The sequence below is a fragment of the Heteronotia binoei genome, chromosome 1 (assembly GCF_032191835.1).
Source record: "Heteronotia binoei isolate CCM8104 ecotype False Entrance Well chromosome 1, APGP_CSIRO_Hbin_v1, whole genome shotgun sequence".
Lineage (NCBI taxonomy): Eukaryota > Metazoa > Chordata > Lepidosauria > Squamata > Gekkonidae > Heteronotia > Heteronotia binoei.
In genome coordinates, this window is record NC_083223.1 from 54,035,501 (window position 1) to 54,052,148 (window position 16,648).

Sequence of the window (16,648 nt, forward strand, 5' to 3'; positions counted from 1 at the left end):
CACACATTTTATTGCAAAAAATTCCATACATAAAAAGAAAAATGATGATTCTTTCAGAATATTAAGCCTCGTTCTCACTTTATGCCCATTAAGCTTTAATTGGACTATCTTGAAAGAGGAATAAGCATTGTGCTGTCTTAATTCAAGGATATCAAACTTTCAAAAATGCTTCATACTCTGCCTCTTTTTGAACATTTAATTTCACAACAAAAGCCACTCTTAAAACTGAGCATGTTTACAAACTCTGTCCTACTGTGAACACTAAATGCTCTAAACATGTACAGAGTCCTCATCATAAAATTACTAACATAATAGCACAACCCCCTCCCCCCAACTTAAAAACTAATTCTAAATAGAAACAATGTGGGTTGAAGAGAACAGTTTATACTCTTACAATTTTGATCATGCTCTCTCCCAAAAAATCCTCCTTGCTTTTTTGGCATTACTCTTTCATCTGTTCCTTTAGCTTGGCATTTTATGTCATTACTTTCAGCATGAACCCACATTGTCATTAAACATTTATATAGCATTGACTTTATGTTCAGTACCTCCCTGCCAAATGGAAGAAGAGAACCAGGGCTAAGTATGGAAGGGGGCCATAGCTACCAGTCCCTGTTGTAAGCAAAGATATAATACCAAACTGTAAACTGTCTGTGTGACGCTACTGACCCAGCATCCAGCTGGCTACTCTCACTCCCCCCTCAGGCAAATGGCACTTGAGTGAGCAAGAGATTGTAGTCCTGCTCAGAAACTAGGACAGATGTCATTCCTTTGGTGTGGAAGATCTGCTTATCTCAGTAGAAACCCCTCCTGACTCCCCTCCCCCCATAAAATGGGGTTCAGAAACCTTCCCTTCAGTAGCCACCACACCTCCTATTTCCATCTCCCTCTCTGTTTTAGCAGCCAGATGGAGCTGTCAAAACACTGTGTTCATAGCATGAGCCAGAAACAAGGCATGCGGTTAGGAATCCAGGCAATGCATTCTTAAACAAATAGAGTAAATACAGTTTCAGGACTAGGGTACAGAATAGAAAAGAAACACTGAAGGAGTTCTAACCTACTTGAGGTTTAAAGATCCTGGACATCTGTTCTTTGTTTTCTGGTGGGAAACTCAAATGGCTGTAAGCATAACTGCTGACCCCCAGGGGGATCTATCGATTTTATGGGCTCCTACTAGCCACTGGCCAGCTGGCTGGTCGGGGAAGCCTTGCCCTCAACAGCCACTACCCAGTGCAAGGCCCCCAATGTGATGACATTATGAAGAAGATGCAGAAGAGGAGATTGGATTTATACCCCACCCTTTACTACCTGAAGGAGTCTCAGAGTGGCTTACAATTGCCTTTTCCTTCCCCTCCCCACAACAGACACCCTGCAAGCTGAGAGGAGCTGAGAGAGCTCTCCCGGAACTGCTCTTGAGCAGAACAGCTCTGTGAGAATATGTGACTAACTCAAGGTCACATCAGCAGCTGCATGCAGAGGAGTGGGGAATTAAACCTGGTTCTCCTAGATAAGAGACTGCATACTAAACCACTACACCAAACTAGTGTAGAAGTGATGTCATCCCGCCAGAGATGTTGCACGGCGATGTTCTGGTATTCTGAGCAAAATTATATGGTAACCATGGAGTTTTGCCAAATACCAGAGCATCACCCCCAAATGCCAGATATCACTTCTATGTGATATCACATCAGAAACATCACCCCACACCACTCATGGAAAGGTCCTTTCCACTCCCTGCCAGTGAGAGCTGAGGACTTGGCAACCCTAAAGTGTAAGGAAGGTGCTGTTGCTAGGGTTGTCAACTATGAGTTAGGAAATACCTGGAGATTTTTTGGGGTGGAACCTGGGGAAAATGAGGTTTAGGGAAGGGAAGGAACCTTAGCAGGGCATATGGTCATACAGACCACTATCCAAAGTAGCTGGGGAGGGTGGAGAATTGTTTTTGATTCCACAGTTTTCTATAGAAGTGCAACTAAAACAGCACTTCTGTGTAACATCAAGTCCTTAAAAACTAACGCCTTGTGTGTCAAAAGATATCTAACTTTTTTGGCCTATAATTTTAGTTCATTTTAAAATGTAATTCTGTGTTTATAGTATTGTACCATCGCACCCTCTACCATCATACAATTAATTATGTAACAACACACTATTTAAAAAACATATAAACCAGTTAATATCAATTTTTCTGATATTTAGCCACATTAAATTGCACTCCAGAAAAAATGTTTTTGCAGATTTAAAGACTGATGAGGCAACTCATTGTGACATTAGAATTAATAAGATTTCCAAGCAATTCAAAAAACTAATTGATGCTTCTGATTTTACATTAGAAAATGAGAAAAATATTTAATGCCTAGCAAAGAAAGATATGTTAATCAGTTTAAAGTGGTAAATCTGTTAATCTGTTTAAACATCTGTTTAAAGTGGTACAGAGAAATATGTTCCTGGTAGGTGGCTTGAGAAAAGTCAACATTGAAAGTTAACATCACCAAAAGAAAAAAAAAAAGAGGGGGGGGGGAGCCAGGATGTGTAAAGGCAAACATACATCACAAAAGACTAAGGTCAAAATTGTAACTCACTAATTAGACAACTTCTGGGTAGTGAAGGAATGTACTAGCATAATAATATAGCACAAGCTTTGTTACTGGCATTCCTGTTATCTGGGGATTGCTTGCCAGTTAATGAAACGTGATAGTCACTCAAGGTTTACAGTATGAGCATGTGGTCTGAGATTTCCTCCCAGCCACACTCCCACTTTAGTCCCCTCCTATGCCAAATGGCTACTGTATTATTTCATTCATCAAGTGACTCTGTCTCTGCTGGTGGCACACCCTTACTTCCTAGTGGTCCTGATGGCTTCATTTTTCCAGCTGTCACCATAGCTCGTTGTCTCTTGTCCCCATCCAGTGATCATACAAGCCAATCTGGTTAACCTAGATGTTAGTTGTTGAGTTTTCTGGATATTTGCTGGATAATAAAGCTTGAACTATAGAACTCATAAAGGAGAAATAAAAGGTGTTTCATACATTTGGTTGGATTCTGCCATGAAATAGTCAGAGAAAAGCTTTACTCAATGCTGTTGTGGTTATGTAAGACATTGCTGAAGAGCTTAAGATCAAATGCTTATTTTTTTTTTCCATTTCTGATCAGTGTTGCTGTGTACAGAAATCTAAACTGAAAAGGCTAGTAGATGCAGTCATTACCATTCAGTCTGAAAGTGTGATATGATTTTGCTGAAGGAGGTCATTTTCATAGGAGGTTGCTGAAATATACCTTATATTATGGCCAACACAAGCAGAACTGCCAGTTGGGATACAGTCAAGCTGACTTTGTGCAAGGGCTACTTGCAATGACTTTCTTGTGTTTCCACTTCTGCAAGAGCTCATGTGCGACCAGATATTTCTGTGTGACCCAACTCACTGGGTCAAGGATGCCAGGCACGGACTGGGGATCTCCTCGAATTACAGCTCCTCTCCCAACTACACATATCTGTTCCCCTTTGCTTTGGAGGGTATACTCTATGACACTGTATCCCACTGAGGCCCCTGTCCTTCTGAGGCTCCATTCCCAAATTTCTAGGAATTTCCCAACCTGGAGCTGGCAAAGGGGAAACCCTACACTGGCACTATTCTTTGTTACTTTCCCTTGTTCTTATCAATTTCCCAAGGTCCCCTCTTCAGTAGTGGAAGTGATTTGTGATACAGGTCAACATTGGTCCTAAATAACAAGCCAAAATATTAATTTATTCTGTCTGTATTTCAAGAATTTCCTCGACCGCATAGATTTTTTTTATTGCATTGTGGACCTTCTTATCTGACAGTTAACGAATTACACCTGAGTGAAGTGATCACTGTAAACTTATGCACAGAGGCTAAATATATAGTTTTCTAGTCTTTTTAGACATTGTAAGCGTCACATGCCTGAAGACTGTTACATGAGAAAATTACTCCTGATAAAACACATTGGTTTGAGAAGATATCATTTCTGAAAAATCTTGATTAATTTCCCGCAAACTGAGCTATGAAATGACAACGCAGACAATTCTAAGTTGTCATTAATGTGCACAATGTGTTGGCTTTTTTGCCAAGTGATAAATTTATCCAAGCATTTATGACAAATCTAAATGTTGGATTATTTTCCTTTATAATGTCCTTGGAATTATTTCATCTGATACAGCATAAATCTTGAAACATGAAGTTGTGTGTTAAAACTGTAATGGTTCAGCCATCCTGTTGAAAAACACAAAAAGTCTTAACATAGAACAATTGAGAACATCTAATATGAACTTGTGCTGGATTATCCAAGTTATTCTTTAAATAAGACAATGGGCACAAGCAACAAGTAATTCAAATTTCCTCAGGCATGAGCATTGTGTGCTATTATCCCATTGGGATTCAAATATTCTTAATTATCTCTGGCATGTATTCACTATATTCAGTAATTTAACTGCCCATTGTATTGAACAATTATTTGTGCTTCTTGTTCCATTTCAGTTTAAATTAATATTACCTTGTTCATGCATTTTTTTTAAAAAAGAATTCTCATATGTGATTTTAACATGGGCTAAAATACACTTGCTACAGGAAAGGAAGCAGTTGTTCTAAGGATGCCTTTTGGTGAGATATGAAAGGGGCAGCATAATGATTTCCATGCACAGGACATTTTTTTCCCTTCAAATTCATGCAGCACAAGCTTGCACATTAATAATACTATCCTCCATTTTAATGGATTGCAGCATTTTGACAATTCATTCATTCATTTATACCTCATCTTTCTCACCAGTGGGGACCTAAGGCAGCTTACATTGCTCTGTTTCCTCCATTTTATCTTCGCAACAATTCTGTAAGGTAGGTAAGTGTATGATTTGCCTATGGTCACCCAGCAAGTTTCCATGGTGGAGTGGAGAAGTGAATCTAGGTTTCCCAGATCCCAGTCCAACACTGTAACTACACACTATATTGGCTTTCTGAACCATTCTGAGGAAGTTTTATAGAGTGATTTGATTTTTTTTTCCAGAAATCAAGCACATTCCTAACTTCCAATTCTTTACTGTGAGACATAGCAAATAATTGAAGTCACGCTACATGCAATCTTGGTGCTACCTTTTGACCAAGGGAACCATTAATAAATATTACTTAATATTTATAACTCTTGTATTCCATGTATAGGACTGTATGGTTCATACAGGCCTTCTGTTCTATCAGGGGAGCATGTGAAAGCATAGACCATGGGTCCCAAACTTTTCTGAGCCTATGGGAATATTTGGAGTTATGGCACACCATGGTCAACACAGTAAGAAGATGGTTGCCACAAAATGGCTGCCACAGGAATGAGAGCCAGCCTCAAAATGATTGCCATGATAGCTTCAGTAATACAGTGCTGATTCTTGTTCTGTGGTGGCAGCTGCTATCAATGCAACATTTTAAAAATCTGTGCAGCCAATCAAATCTCCAATAGTCAATCAAAAAACTTGCTAGGCAGAAACCCTACCTGGCCCTACCTAAAAATACTTGGTGGGTGCAGAAAACACGTAGGTGGGCATCATGGTGCCCATGGGCACCATGTCAAGGATCCCTGGACTAAACTATCATAATGCACTGTACACAAGTCTACCCTTGAAAACAATTCTGAAACTCCAGCTGGCACAGAACATCATGGCTCACAGTTTTCATTGTCTTAGTCAGGTTTTTTGTTGCAGTTTCCCCTCCCAGTTCTGCAGTCCTATAGCCCTACTACATTGTTTATTGGAAGTTGTTGTGCTTCGTTTGAAATGATTTTTACATTTTGTAGTCTGCCTTGAATCGCACCCAGAAAGTTGCAATATAAATGAAGTAAATACCACAAAGTTCATGGTTTGCTAGTAAAATCACTGGCTGATAAACTGGAGGAAAAGTTGTCTGTTAAATAATGATTTATGATTAACAGAGCAGAATTTTGGATAATATCTGCATCATTATCATACTCTAAAAGCAAGCTGACTATTTAAAATAACAAAACTAAGCTAACTTGACTCACTATTTTAAAAGTTCTAAATATTTATAAAAGGGAAAAAAAGATCCACGGCTATTTAAAAAAAAAGAAGTAGGAGGATATCCACATACAGGAATGAAATCCTCTGTCTCAGCAATTCTGTATTCTAGGTATTTTGTGCTGACAACAACTTGTGAATTCCATAAACACAGTAATCTCCTTGTTTCAACAAAGACACTAAAAGGGTGTCCTAGCAGGCTATGTGAAATAATCAAACTAAAGCATAATTTAAGTGGCATGTTGTAGGAAATGGCATTCCACCAGCCAATCCCAATAGATGCTTTGAATTTATATTACCATTTCAATTAACCAATCAATATGGAGAGCTTATGAGATCCCTGTAAACCAAATAGAAATGTATTAACAAAACAAAACATATGGTTTTGGCTGGACTCTTAAAAGTAAATTTTCATAGGCCAGATCATAAAAGGGGGCATTTTTAAAGCCTTAAGGCACTTGCTGAAGAAGCTGGAAAGGAAGTGGAGGTGACATATTCCTAAGAGTATTTGGCATGGAACATTAAATAGCTATTTGGAAATACATTTATTTATTTAAAGGTTTGTATCTGGAAACTCTCTTGATGGTACTATAAGGCTGAAAAGGTAATACTTTTTTTTGCTTGGCCTTTTCTTTTGTCATGAATCTTATGCTGTGAGCAGCATTTTAAACAGAACTCTTATTTTTACTTGGAACCACAACAAATGACCATAGAGGTTGTCTGTAAAACAAATACAGACTATATCCTCATGGAACATTAAAAGTAAACACATGGTTGTAAGGTTTGAGCACTGCTAACCACAAGATTCATATTTCATTTTTGAATAAAGTGATTTTTAAAATTCTCAATATGCCCTGTGAAGAAATGCCCGCCACCCAAAAAATTCACCCAAAGACTTCAGTTATTGTAACTGCTGGTTATAACTCAGGAGCCATTGAGCGCACAGCACAGTGAATTCAAGCTCTTAGTTATGGTGATAGCTTACTACCTTATATCCTGCTAGGAAGTCACACCTAGAACCACAAATCTGGCAAGATTCAAGCAACAGAAGGAAAACACTTCCTTTGGGACAGGAAGGTCACCCCAAAGGAGGGAGGAGAAAGACAGAGAAGATGGGGAATAATGCTCTGTTTCCTTTTGGGCAGCTCTTTGGATGGGCATAAGCAACGATCAACTAAACTTTCATAGGCGATCTAAAGCAATGATGAACTACAAGTTCAAGTAAAGCTAGCCTGTCCTAAAATAAACGTCATTTAGGAAGTACCTAGCATAGAGATAAAAACTGCAAGTTTTCACATTTTCTTCGTTTCCTTACTCAGCCTGAAAGCTTCAACAGAAAGTGTGCAGTTTTTTTATTCATTTATGAGTACTGCTTAAGAGTTGGGATCCACTAAGATGGCAGCCATTGGTCAATCACTATAGCATTAAATATTCATTATCTAACATTTCACTTAACTGAAAAATCTGATGCAAAACAAAGTCGTGTTTCTGGTTATAAAAGAATCAAATGGTCCAAAATGTAGATAAGCAAGCCAAGGACTTCCTCAGCTTAGACAAATCCGCCAGCTCCTCTTAACTTGAATGATAATGTCATTTTTAAATGGAGTCCTCAGCACTCAAGGAGAAGATAGTTTACTTGTCAATATGGAAATAAGAGAATTGTATATTTAGAATTGATTATTTTATATGACACTAATGGATAACAGTAAAGTCCAAACTCTTGCTTACTCTCTTTCTTTCCCCCTGAAGTATTTAAGATCTGTATTCAGCATTCAGTGAATTTGACTGGAGTGCAGTGCTTGTTTATTCTGTATGAGATCATACTTTTCCCTTTGGATTGTAGACTTGCTCTGCATACAAGAGCTTGATGTGATGTTGACAATAACTTCACATAAAATGTTTTGTTCACATCACAATTCATCCTTCAGGGGCAAAAACAACTCTGTTTAAATGGCAAAATGCACCAGACAGTTAAGCTATAAAACTCAGTAAAGGTACCCCTACAATAAAGTGTCACTTTCAATATAAGGACATTCACAAACTTCCCAATCTACTTTGAGTATTTTCATTTTCTGAAGTGCGCTCACAAACTAGCAACGAAGAAGCAATTTGGCTGGAAAATATATGAAATATCACTCTATTGAAACTTTCAGCTTGCTTAACTCTCAGCATGTGCCTCTTGTCTTCTTGATGTTCTCTTTACTATGAAGCACAGAATTCTTAATATCTTTCTCTCAACAACGTATGTGTTTGCCCCCCAAGTCGGACACAATGCATTGGTATAAATAATGGGCCACTTTATTAATCATCATAATAAACGTCAAGGGCACCCAAACTGCAGCCTGGTCAGGGCTAGGGATCTCAACAGACCGCTCCCCTGCCATTTGCAGGCGAGAGACCCAGTCCCCAGCCAGAGCTGTGTGACACAGTTCCCGCCAGGCTGGCCCAGCAGGGAGACATGACCCAGAGGGTCCAACCACCAGGCGCACGTCTCAATGGAAGGCACCCTCTAGTCGAGCCTCCAGGATGGTCTGCATTCTCCCCACTCCGGGTCACCAAATCGCAGGGTTGATCATGCCAGACCCCTAATTCCCCAAAAGGGGGATGCTTCATGGTCCTCCCCTAGCCGCATAGTACCCTAAACCCCTAAAAACCTGCCAACTAAAGTAACCACCTATTTAACAGCACCTCCCGATAACCAAATCCACAATCCACTGCTCTGCTATGTAGGGTAGGCAAAAAACACACCCCAGCAACTGCCAATCAGTTGAGGAGTAAAAAATTCCTACCCGGCCCCCCCAAATGAGGCAACCAGCAACCGCTTACATAGCAAACAGGGCGGGTGGGAGGGCCGATCTTCTCCGGGACTTCTGCAGGGAGTGAAGGTCTGGCCGTTATGACGGCCTGGCCCCACCCCCTGAAATATGTGCCCAAACGGGCCGACTATCCACTCTTCCCTCCAAAGGGGGCAAAGCCACATGCAGCCTAGCAGTGTTGCTGCAGGCTGCAAGCATAACAATCCAACTGAAACTACATAGGTGAACTATCAAAATTTTTCATCACTATGCCCTCAATATAAACACAAAACAAATATGTTTCAAGAAAGAAACACATTTAACTTTCACACACAACAGAATAAGTAATGCACACATTCTATAAGCTGTGGCAAAGACATAGCAAATCGTTAATATTGGGTTTCATGTTTTCAGCACCAGTCTAAGGGAGATGCTTTATGCTTTACACTGGAAACCTATCCCAGACCTTCTCATTTGCAGCAAACAATTCTGGATCTGATGTCTACTATTTACTTTTTTGCACAAGCACAGACAAGCACCCTGGTCTACGTTGCTGGGGGGAAAGAAGGAATGTGGTGTGGCGAACCCTGTAGTAGAAATAGCGACTATTTAACCTATAGCATTCAAAGGAAAGCTGGTGCAACATAGCACTTTCCTGTAGCAAGGACATTACCATAGTAGAGGACAGAGCTCAAAAATTTTGACCAGCTTGCTGAAGAACAGATGCCGCTTGTACTATTGTGAAGCTATCCACTGTTTCCCTGATGGCAACTAAAGAAGATACAAAATGTAGATGTAACATAAAACCTGCATGGATTTATACAGGCTCTGGATAATGGATGTTACAGTTGTTGATATCTCCTTATTGTAGATATTAAGTTTTAAGAAGCTCCATGACAGCTGTGGACAGATGCTGCTAGTTACAACTAGAGTAAAGTTAAGCATGACAGCTGGAGCAAGTAATGTCCAGCAAAAGGAAAAAAAAATGCTATCAGAACTAATACATTGTATCATAGGTCGAAATGAGGAAAAAAGAGACTAACATGTTGCTAAATGTCCAATGACTGTACCAGAACTCATGAGATTTCATATGTCTCCTTGTTGCAAAAATAACATATAGGTTTTATTGCACAGATACTTTTGGAAGGATTCCTTTAACAATTAACCAAACATTGATTAGGCTTGATTAGCATCAAATAAATGATGGCCTTTACAAAAAAAAAAGAGGTGCATCCCAGTCAAGAGATAAATCTAACTGAAATCAATTTTGGCATCACTTTTAATGTCAACGTGACAACTAGAGTGCATCTTCGACTACAAAACTGATGAATTTCTCAATTATGTCTAGTCATATCTGAAGTATATCTAAATGTATCAAACACTCAAGTTTGTCAGAAAAGTGATTGTTCCCATCAGTTCAGTCTTCAAGTTATTCTACTGTGACTCTTCCAGCAGAACTTAATCCACCTTGAGTCTACACAGAGTTGGACTTAGTTTCCCAGGTTGCTCCAACTGGGGGAAGGGGGAGATGAAATCTTCATCCAGAGGACTGTGGTGGCTTTTGGCAGTCCTGGGGTGCGGTCACACTTACATTAAATCCATCTTTAAAGCGTCTTTAACGCGTCTCTCAAATAATCCGTTGCATCCAGCTCCCTGATCAGACAGCGTGGAGTTCCGATGCTATCCCATGTTGATCCCATCATTGCTCGATCACACAGCGCCCTACCGGAACTACTTTCATAAGGCGGCAACCAGCATTAGCGCAGGCGCAGTGCTGGGCGCGAACAGCTTTTTTGGATTCGTTTGAGCGCATGCGCGTTTGTGTTTGCACTGGCCTATTTTCAAATAGTGGCAATCCGTTCATGGGGAAGACTGTTGTTTGAACGCTAAAGGTGACATTGGTGTATACGTGAGCCTTCTACTAAGATGAGATGAAGTTCAGAACCAATCGCCTGGATAGCTCCTTGGCGGCGCAGTCTCTTCCGTTCCACGGCTGGCCCCCGCAACTACGGCAAGACACTCATTGTGCTAGCAGGCACTCTGGCCAGACGTGTGCGAGCTCAGTTCTCCAGGCGCCCTGGCAACCATTCATTCCCCCCCCCTGGTCTGGTATCGTAACAATGAGGGGTCGCAGCCGCTTTCCTTCTTTCCCATGGCATTTGATACCGCGCACGGGACATCACATTCCATTTCGATGCATCGATATGTCGATATATCGATAGACCAGCGGGGGAAACAAAAAAAAACAAATGCCATGGCTCTCAGCCATGCTGCTTTGTGCGTTGCTTTCTGAGAGACTGCCTTAAGGCTATCTGGATCCTTCGCACGCCCCAGATTCCTTCCTTCGATGGCGCAGTGATATGCATGGCGGGAAGCTGGAAGCAGGAAGCGCTGCTGCGACTGAGCAACGATTGCCGGTTCAGATGCTGCAGAGCGCTCAGGAAGCGCTCAGGGAGCGTCTTGTTCCGGATTAAAAGCACTAGCAAATTAATCCGCGAGCAAGGCGCATCAGCGTGGGACGGGCACGGGCTAAGCACACTTCACAGATGCGGACGTGTGAACGTCCGGGTAAAATCCGACATGCCTGCGGGCTCAACTCATGCCTGTAGCGGGGTTTTTTGGACGTCTGACCGCACCCCTGGAGGGAGAAGACAGCCTGGCATGTGGAGACCCCTTCTTATTCCCAACCTCCCCTGATTACAGTGTGTAAATAACATGGAGGACTTTGAGATAGTGATTCAAGGGGGTGTACGCTCTTGCTGGTTTCTACATCACACAGGTTTCTACATCACACACGCTCTCAGTGCACTGCTGGTGTCTGGTAAGCCATGTTGTTTGATAGAAGTAGGACTGGGATACTAGGGGTTGAAGGGGAGCTGGGGCACTTTGGAGATTAAACAAAACAAATCAGCCAGTATCATAATGCCCCTGTATAAATCGATGGTGCAGTCTCATTTGGAATACTGTGTACAATTCTGGTCACCGCACCTCAAAAAGGATATTATAGCATTGGAAAAAATCCAGAAAAGGGCAACTAGAATGATTAAAGGTTTGGAACACTTTCCCTATGAAGAAAGGTTGAAACGCTTGGGGCTCTTTAGCTTGGAGAAACGTCGACTGCGGGGTGACATGATAGAGGTTTACAAGATTATGCATGGGATGGAGAAAGTAGAGAAAGAAGTACTTTTCTCCCTTTCTCACAATACAAGAACTCGTGGGCATTCAATGAAATTGCTGAGAAATCAGGTTAAAATTGATAAAAGGAAGTGCTTCTTCACTCAAAGGGTGATTAACATGTGGAATTCACTGCCATAGGAGGCTACAAGCATAGCCAGCTTCAAGAGGGGATTGGATAAAAATATGGAGCAGAGGTCCATCAGTGGCTATTAGCCACACTATAAGTTGGCCTGGATGGGCCATTGGCCTGATCCAACACAGCTTCTCTTATGTTCTTATGGTAGTGACAGGCAATTTGATCCTGGGAGAGAGGCAATGCAAAAGGGTGAGTCAGCCAAAACAATGATTATTTGGGGCATCATCCATCAGCAGTGCTATCCTGTTCCCTGTGATGCTATATGCAGGGGCAAAACATCAGCTGTCTACAGCTAGCCCGCCTCAGGGCTCTTCATAGTGAGAACTGAACCAGGAGCTGTCTAATGTTTGGCTTCACATGGCTGGTGGTGATATCAGGGCTCCCAGGGAATGCCTAATGCCTTATGCCATTTCCCCTTTGCACCTTGTTCTCAGCAGTTAGAGTGATGGTTCCATGTGGAAGGCATGAATCTGAGTCCAGCCTCTACCTTGTGTTTTGCTACCAATTTAAGGCTTCATGTTCCTAGCACCAGTCTAAGGGAGATGCTTCACACTGGAATTCTGTCCCAGAAATTTCAGTTTAGGATTGGAAAAAAAATGTTTTATGTTTAGAACTGGCTGTATATCACAATAGATACATAAACAGGGTTGAGGCCCTTTAGGGTGGAAAGGAAGAACTCTGATAACATCAGGTTACCAAAAACTACTCTCCCCAAGTCATAACATCACTAAGGACGGAAAGCTCTCTCATGCTGCCAACACACACTGATAGCCCACAGGCATGAGCTCTCAGCTACTTTTATGTTGAAGAGACAAAGGCAGCCTGTCACTTCCTTCTTCTCAGCTTCAGCAGAAGACAATCTCCATGAGACTCCAGTCTTTCAAGACCAACTTATCTCTCCCAAGGGTTTCTTCAAGCTGTGATATAGACTTACTGCTTAAAAATGATTTGGAAGTAAATAAGCAAGAAAAACCCAGCCCTATAATAATGCCACTACTATCACTCCTATAACTGGGACACAGTTCCATTGTCAAAAGCCACATCCTTCACCTGCTATTCCAGAACTGCTGATGAGAAATTTGCATCAGGTCTTGCCTTCCTGCTTAGGTTTACGTTGCTTTTTTCTCTATGCTTTGGGTTGCTACTTCATGTGTCTGACCTGTGCTTTGACCTCCTAATGTGTAACCTGTTAGTAAACCACATTGACATGATTTTCCATAATCTTCTTACTTCTCAGGAATTTTTGTTGTCTATCCAAACCAATCTTTCTCCTGATCTTTGGGATCTTATAAAGAAATAATCAGAAGTTGAGCATAATTATGGATTTAGACCTGGACTGTGACAAGAGTGGTATATAGAAAGGCATTATTCTCTTTCCTATCAACCTGCAATTCCCAACCCCATCATATAATTCAACTTTTGCTACCACCTTGGGAGCTATGGTCTATTTAGCGGCAGCATAGCCCCTAAAAGCAAACAGTCATTCCTTTTCAGTAAGTGGGCTTGAAGCAATCTTAGTCATGAAGTCATCCATCAGCTATAGAGAATACACTGTCAACTTTTTACATGTCAGTATACTTTACTGCAATTCAGAGGAGTAAGGCACAAGTCAAAAGAAAGCACAAGACAGACTGCAATTCCATGATATGGATAGCATGTCATAGCAATTCCATGATATGGATTTGTTTCAGCATTTTGAACAATTATTTTATAATTTAGCATTATATTCTGTGTTTTATTGTTTTACTGACACTGTTTTTCATTAACTTAGTTCTATTTGGTGTTTTTGGTGCTGTTTATTTTTTAATATATTTATATTGTATTGTACTTTATACCTTTATATTTTTAGAAATTCTTCACTGCTTTGGACACAAATAAGTAGAACATGGTTTATAAACATTTCAAACAATTAAAGTGCCATTGTATCCTCTGCATTTGGCATGTATTTCCTTTTCTAGGCTGCAGTATTAGGTGATCTGTCATATATGCAGCCCTGAAATTTAACTGTAATTTCCCTGATCCAACTGGGATGGCACATGGATCAGGCAAAGTACTAACCATAACCCAGTAACAGTATTTCCACAGCAGTAGGTATTTCATTCTGGATACATATGGGTTTTACTGTGTCCTAAACCATTCTTCCTGTCCATGGAACTCAAGTGACCACTTAACTGAGTGATTGTTTTGGCACAACTGCTGCACATGAAGGTATCTTATGCTGAGTCAGACCATTGGTCCATCAAATGTAGTCTTGTCTACTCCGGCTGGCAGAGAGCTATATTATTCACAAACTGTCTGATTCCTTTCACCAGAGATCCTGGGGGTTGAATTTGGGTTTTTCTATATGCAAAGCAGATGCCACAATATCTTCCCTAGAAGGTTCTCTGAGACAAGAGGCAAGGGTGTTATTATCCACAAGAACTAACCAAGGGGATGGAGACAATAAATGACTATGTGGTAAGACATGTCAGTGGACTTACAACTAAAAGCTGATCTTGGGACATGCTGGTAGAGGTGATTAATATCCAGGCTACAGGAATAAAGCACATTTGGGAAAGGTATTAACTAGCAGGATGAATTTAGCCAGGGAATTACTCAGGTTAATTTCAGAGTTAAGTGCTGCTTACATACCAGTACAGATTTAGCTGATAAAGAGATAAGGGATTTTACAGAAATAACTAATCTGCAATAAATCAAAAAGTCCCTTTCCCACAACACACACAAACACATTTAATAACTTTCATTACCTGAATAGATCTTAAAAATAAATGGTTGTTACCATTATCAATTAATAAAAGCAGAGGAAGAGATGAAAGTGATAAATAAAAAGAAGAAAATAAGAGAAAGAGAAACAAACACAACTTGCCCTAAAAAGAATAAATGGATAATTTATCTCAAGAGCTAATACTGTCAACACATCTAATAAAGGGGATTCTATTACATAAATCTGTTGATTTTTTAGGTGTCACAGGGCTCCTGTGTATTTTTACTGTAACACTGAGTAATGCAGAGAACAAAAACTAGGAAAGTGGAAGGAAAGATAGCGACAGTATTAAGATTTCAAAAATGTGTTCTCATTCTTTCTCTCTGATAATGTTTTGTTGGTGGTTTTGACTAAAGGATAATGATTACCGAACAAAGTGGGATCTGGGGTATTAATAGGGTTGTCAGGTCTCCTGCTATGGTGGCACAACTCTGACCAGCCAGCAGGCGAAAAACCTATCCCCAAAATCTCAGTTGATGAGACAGCATGATATCATTTCCATGTTAAACTTATAAGTGAAGTCACACTATTCTAGGAACAAAAAAAGAGGGAATAAGAAAAAGATGAGAGTACTTAGAGGCGAGGTGTAAGATACATAGCAGTAAAGGGTGTTAGCTGCACTTTCTTTTCTTTCTAAAAGACCACATAAATGTGAGCTGCAGCTCAAAATCAGTCCTCTGTATTTGGCATATATTTCCTTTTCTAGGCTGCAGTATTCGGTGATCTGTCATATATGCAGCCCTGAAGTGTGACAGTACTTTGCAGTGGGGGCTCAAAGAAGTCCAGCACCAGAAGAAAAATGGTAAATGTATTGTTTAGATATTTGGATGTACATATACAGGGAAATAAGGTCAAGAAGTACAAAGAGGAATGAAAAAACCCATGCTGATAGCTGAGATGGTATATGATCCAAATTTAAATTTCTAATTTAAAGTCCAGATATTCCTCTCCAATCTCCAGTAATCTAACATCTAAATGGCTTCACCCAACTCTGAGAACCTCATCACACTTTTCTTTGATATATAATGTACTGCATATATATGCAAACATAGGTGCATAAATATGCCAAAGTTGGCTAATAAACTAACACAAGAAGATATTGTCTCTCTTCTCCCTGTCCTTAGAAATGTAATACTCTGGATCCAAAGTCATTTTTTAAAAAAGGGGGAAGCAAGATAAGGTTAATTGTTTTTATGGTCAATGCTGCTGGTTTTGGAGGGGAAACAGTTTCTCACACATTGCCGCTTTCCATTCAGCTTCTTTTTTTGAGGAGGAAGACAGCAAACACACACAGCATCTTCATCACATGTTACAAAACGTGTGTGGTGCGTAAGAGACATGGGGACTAATCTCTTTCTTCACTTCTTAAAGAAAAATGCCAGCACAGCAAGTGCATAGGCCAGGCCTATATGAAAAAGCAGTTGAACCCATTTTTGTAATTCAGAGAAGTGCACTGAAAAATTCACAAGGTCAGAAAAACAAAGGCAGCAAACAAAAGAGGAAATAACACAACAAGGAAAAAGGAGAGACAGGAAATACAGAACTTACCACTTCTTCATGGGTAGCATTTTCTACATTTATGCCATTGACCTACAATAAAGTTACATTTGAAATATCAGGTTAATAACAGGCTTTAATTTAAGAATGGGAAAATAGTGAGAACCTTGAATCGAGTATATAGAATAAACTGACCTGCATTACTGCATCTCCTATAAATAACATTCCAGATTGGTCCGCTGTAGAGTTAT

The 16,648-nt window shown here is 40.3% G+C and overlaps 1 protein-coding gene across 3 annotated transcripts in view; it reads right to left on the reverse strand.

Moving 5' to 3' along the window:
- SNTG2 (syntrophin gamma 2) overlaps positions 1 to 16,648 on the reverse strand; it is a 442,273-nt gene that overhangs the window by 206,542 nt on the left and 219,083 nt on the right. For all 3 annotated transcript variants that reach the window (XM_060234602.1, XM_060234592.1, XM_060234610.1), the window contains 2 exons: positions 16,593 to 16,636; positions 16,449 to 16,490 (listed from right to left, as the gene is read on the reverse strand). In XM_060234602.1, the coding sequence (XP_060090585.1) occupies positions 16,449 to 16,490; positions 16,593 to 16,636 (86 nt within the window). The remainder of the gene's footprint in view (positions 1 to 16,448; positions 16,491 to 16,592; positions 16,637 to 16,648) is intronic.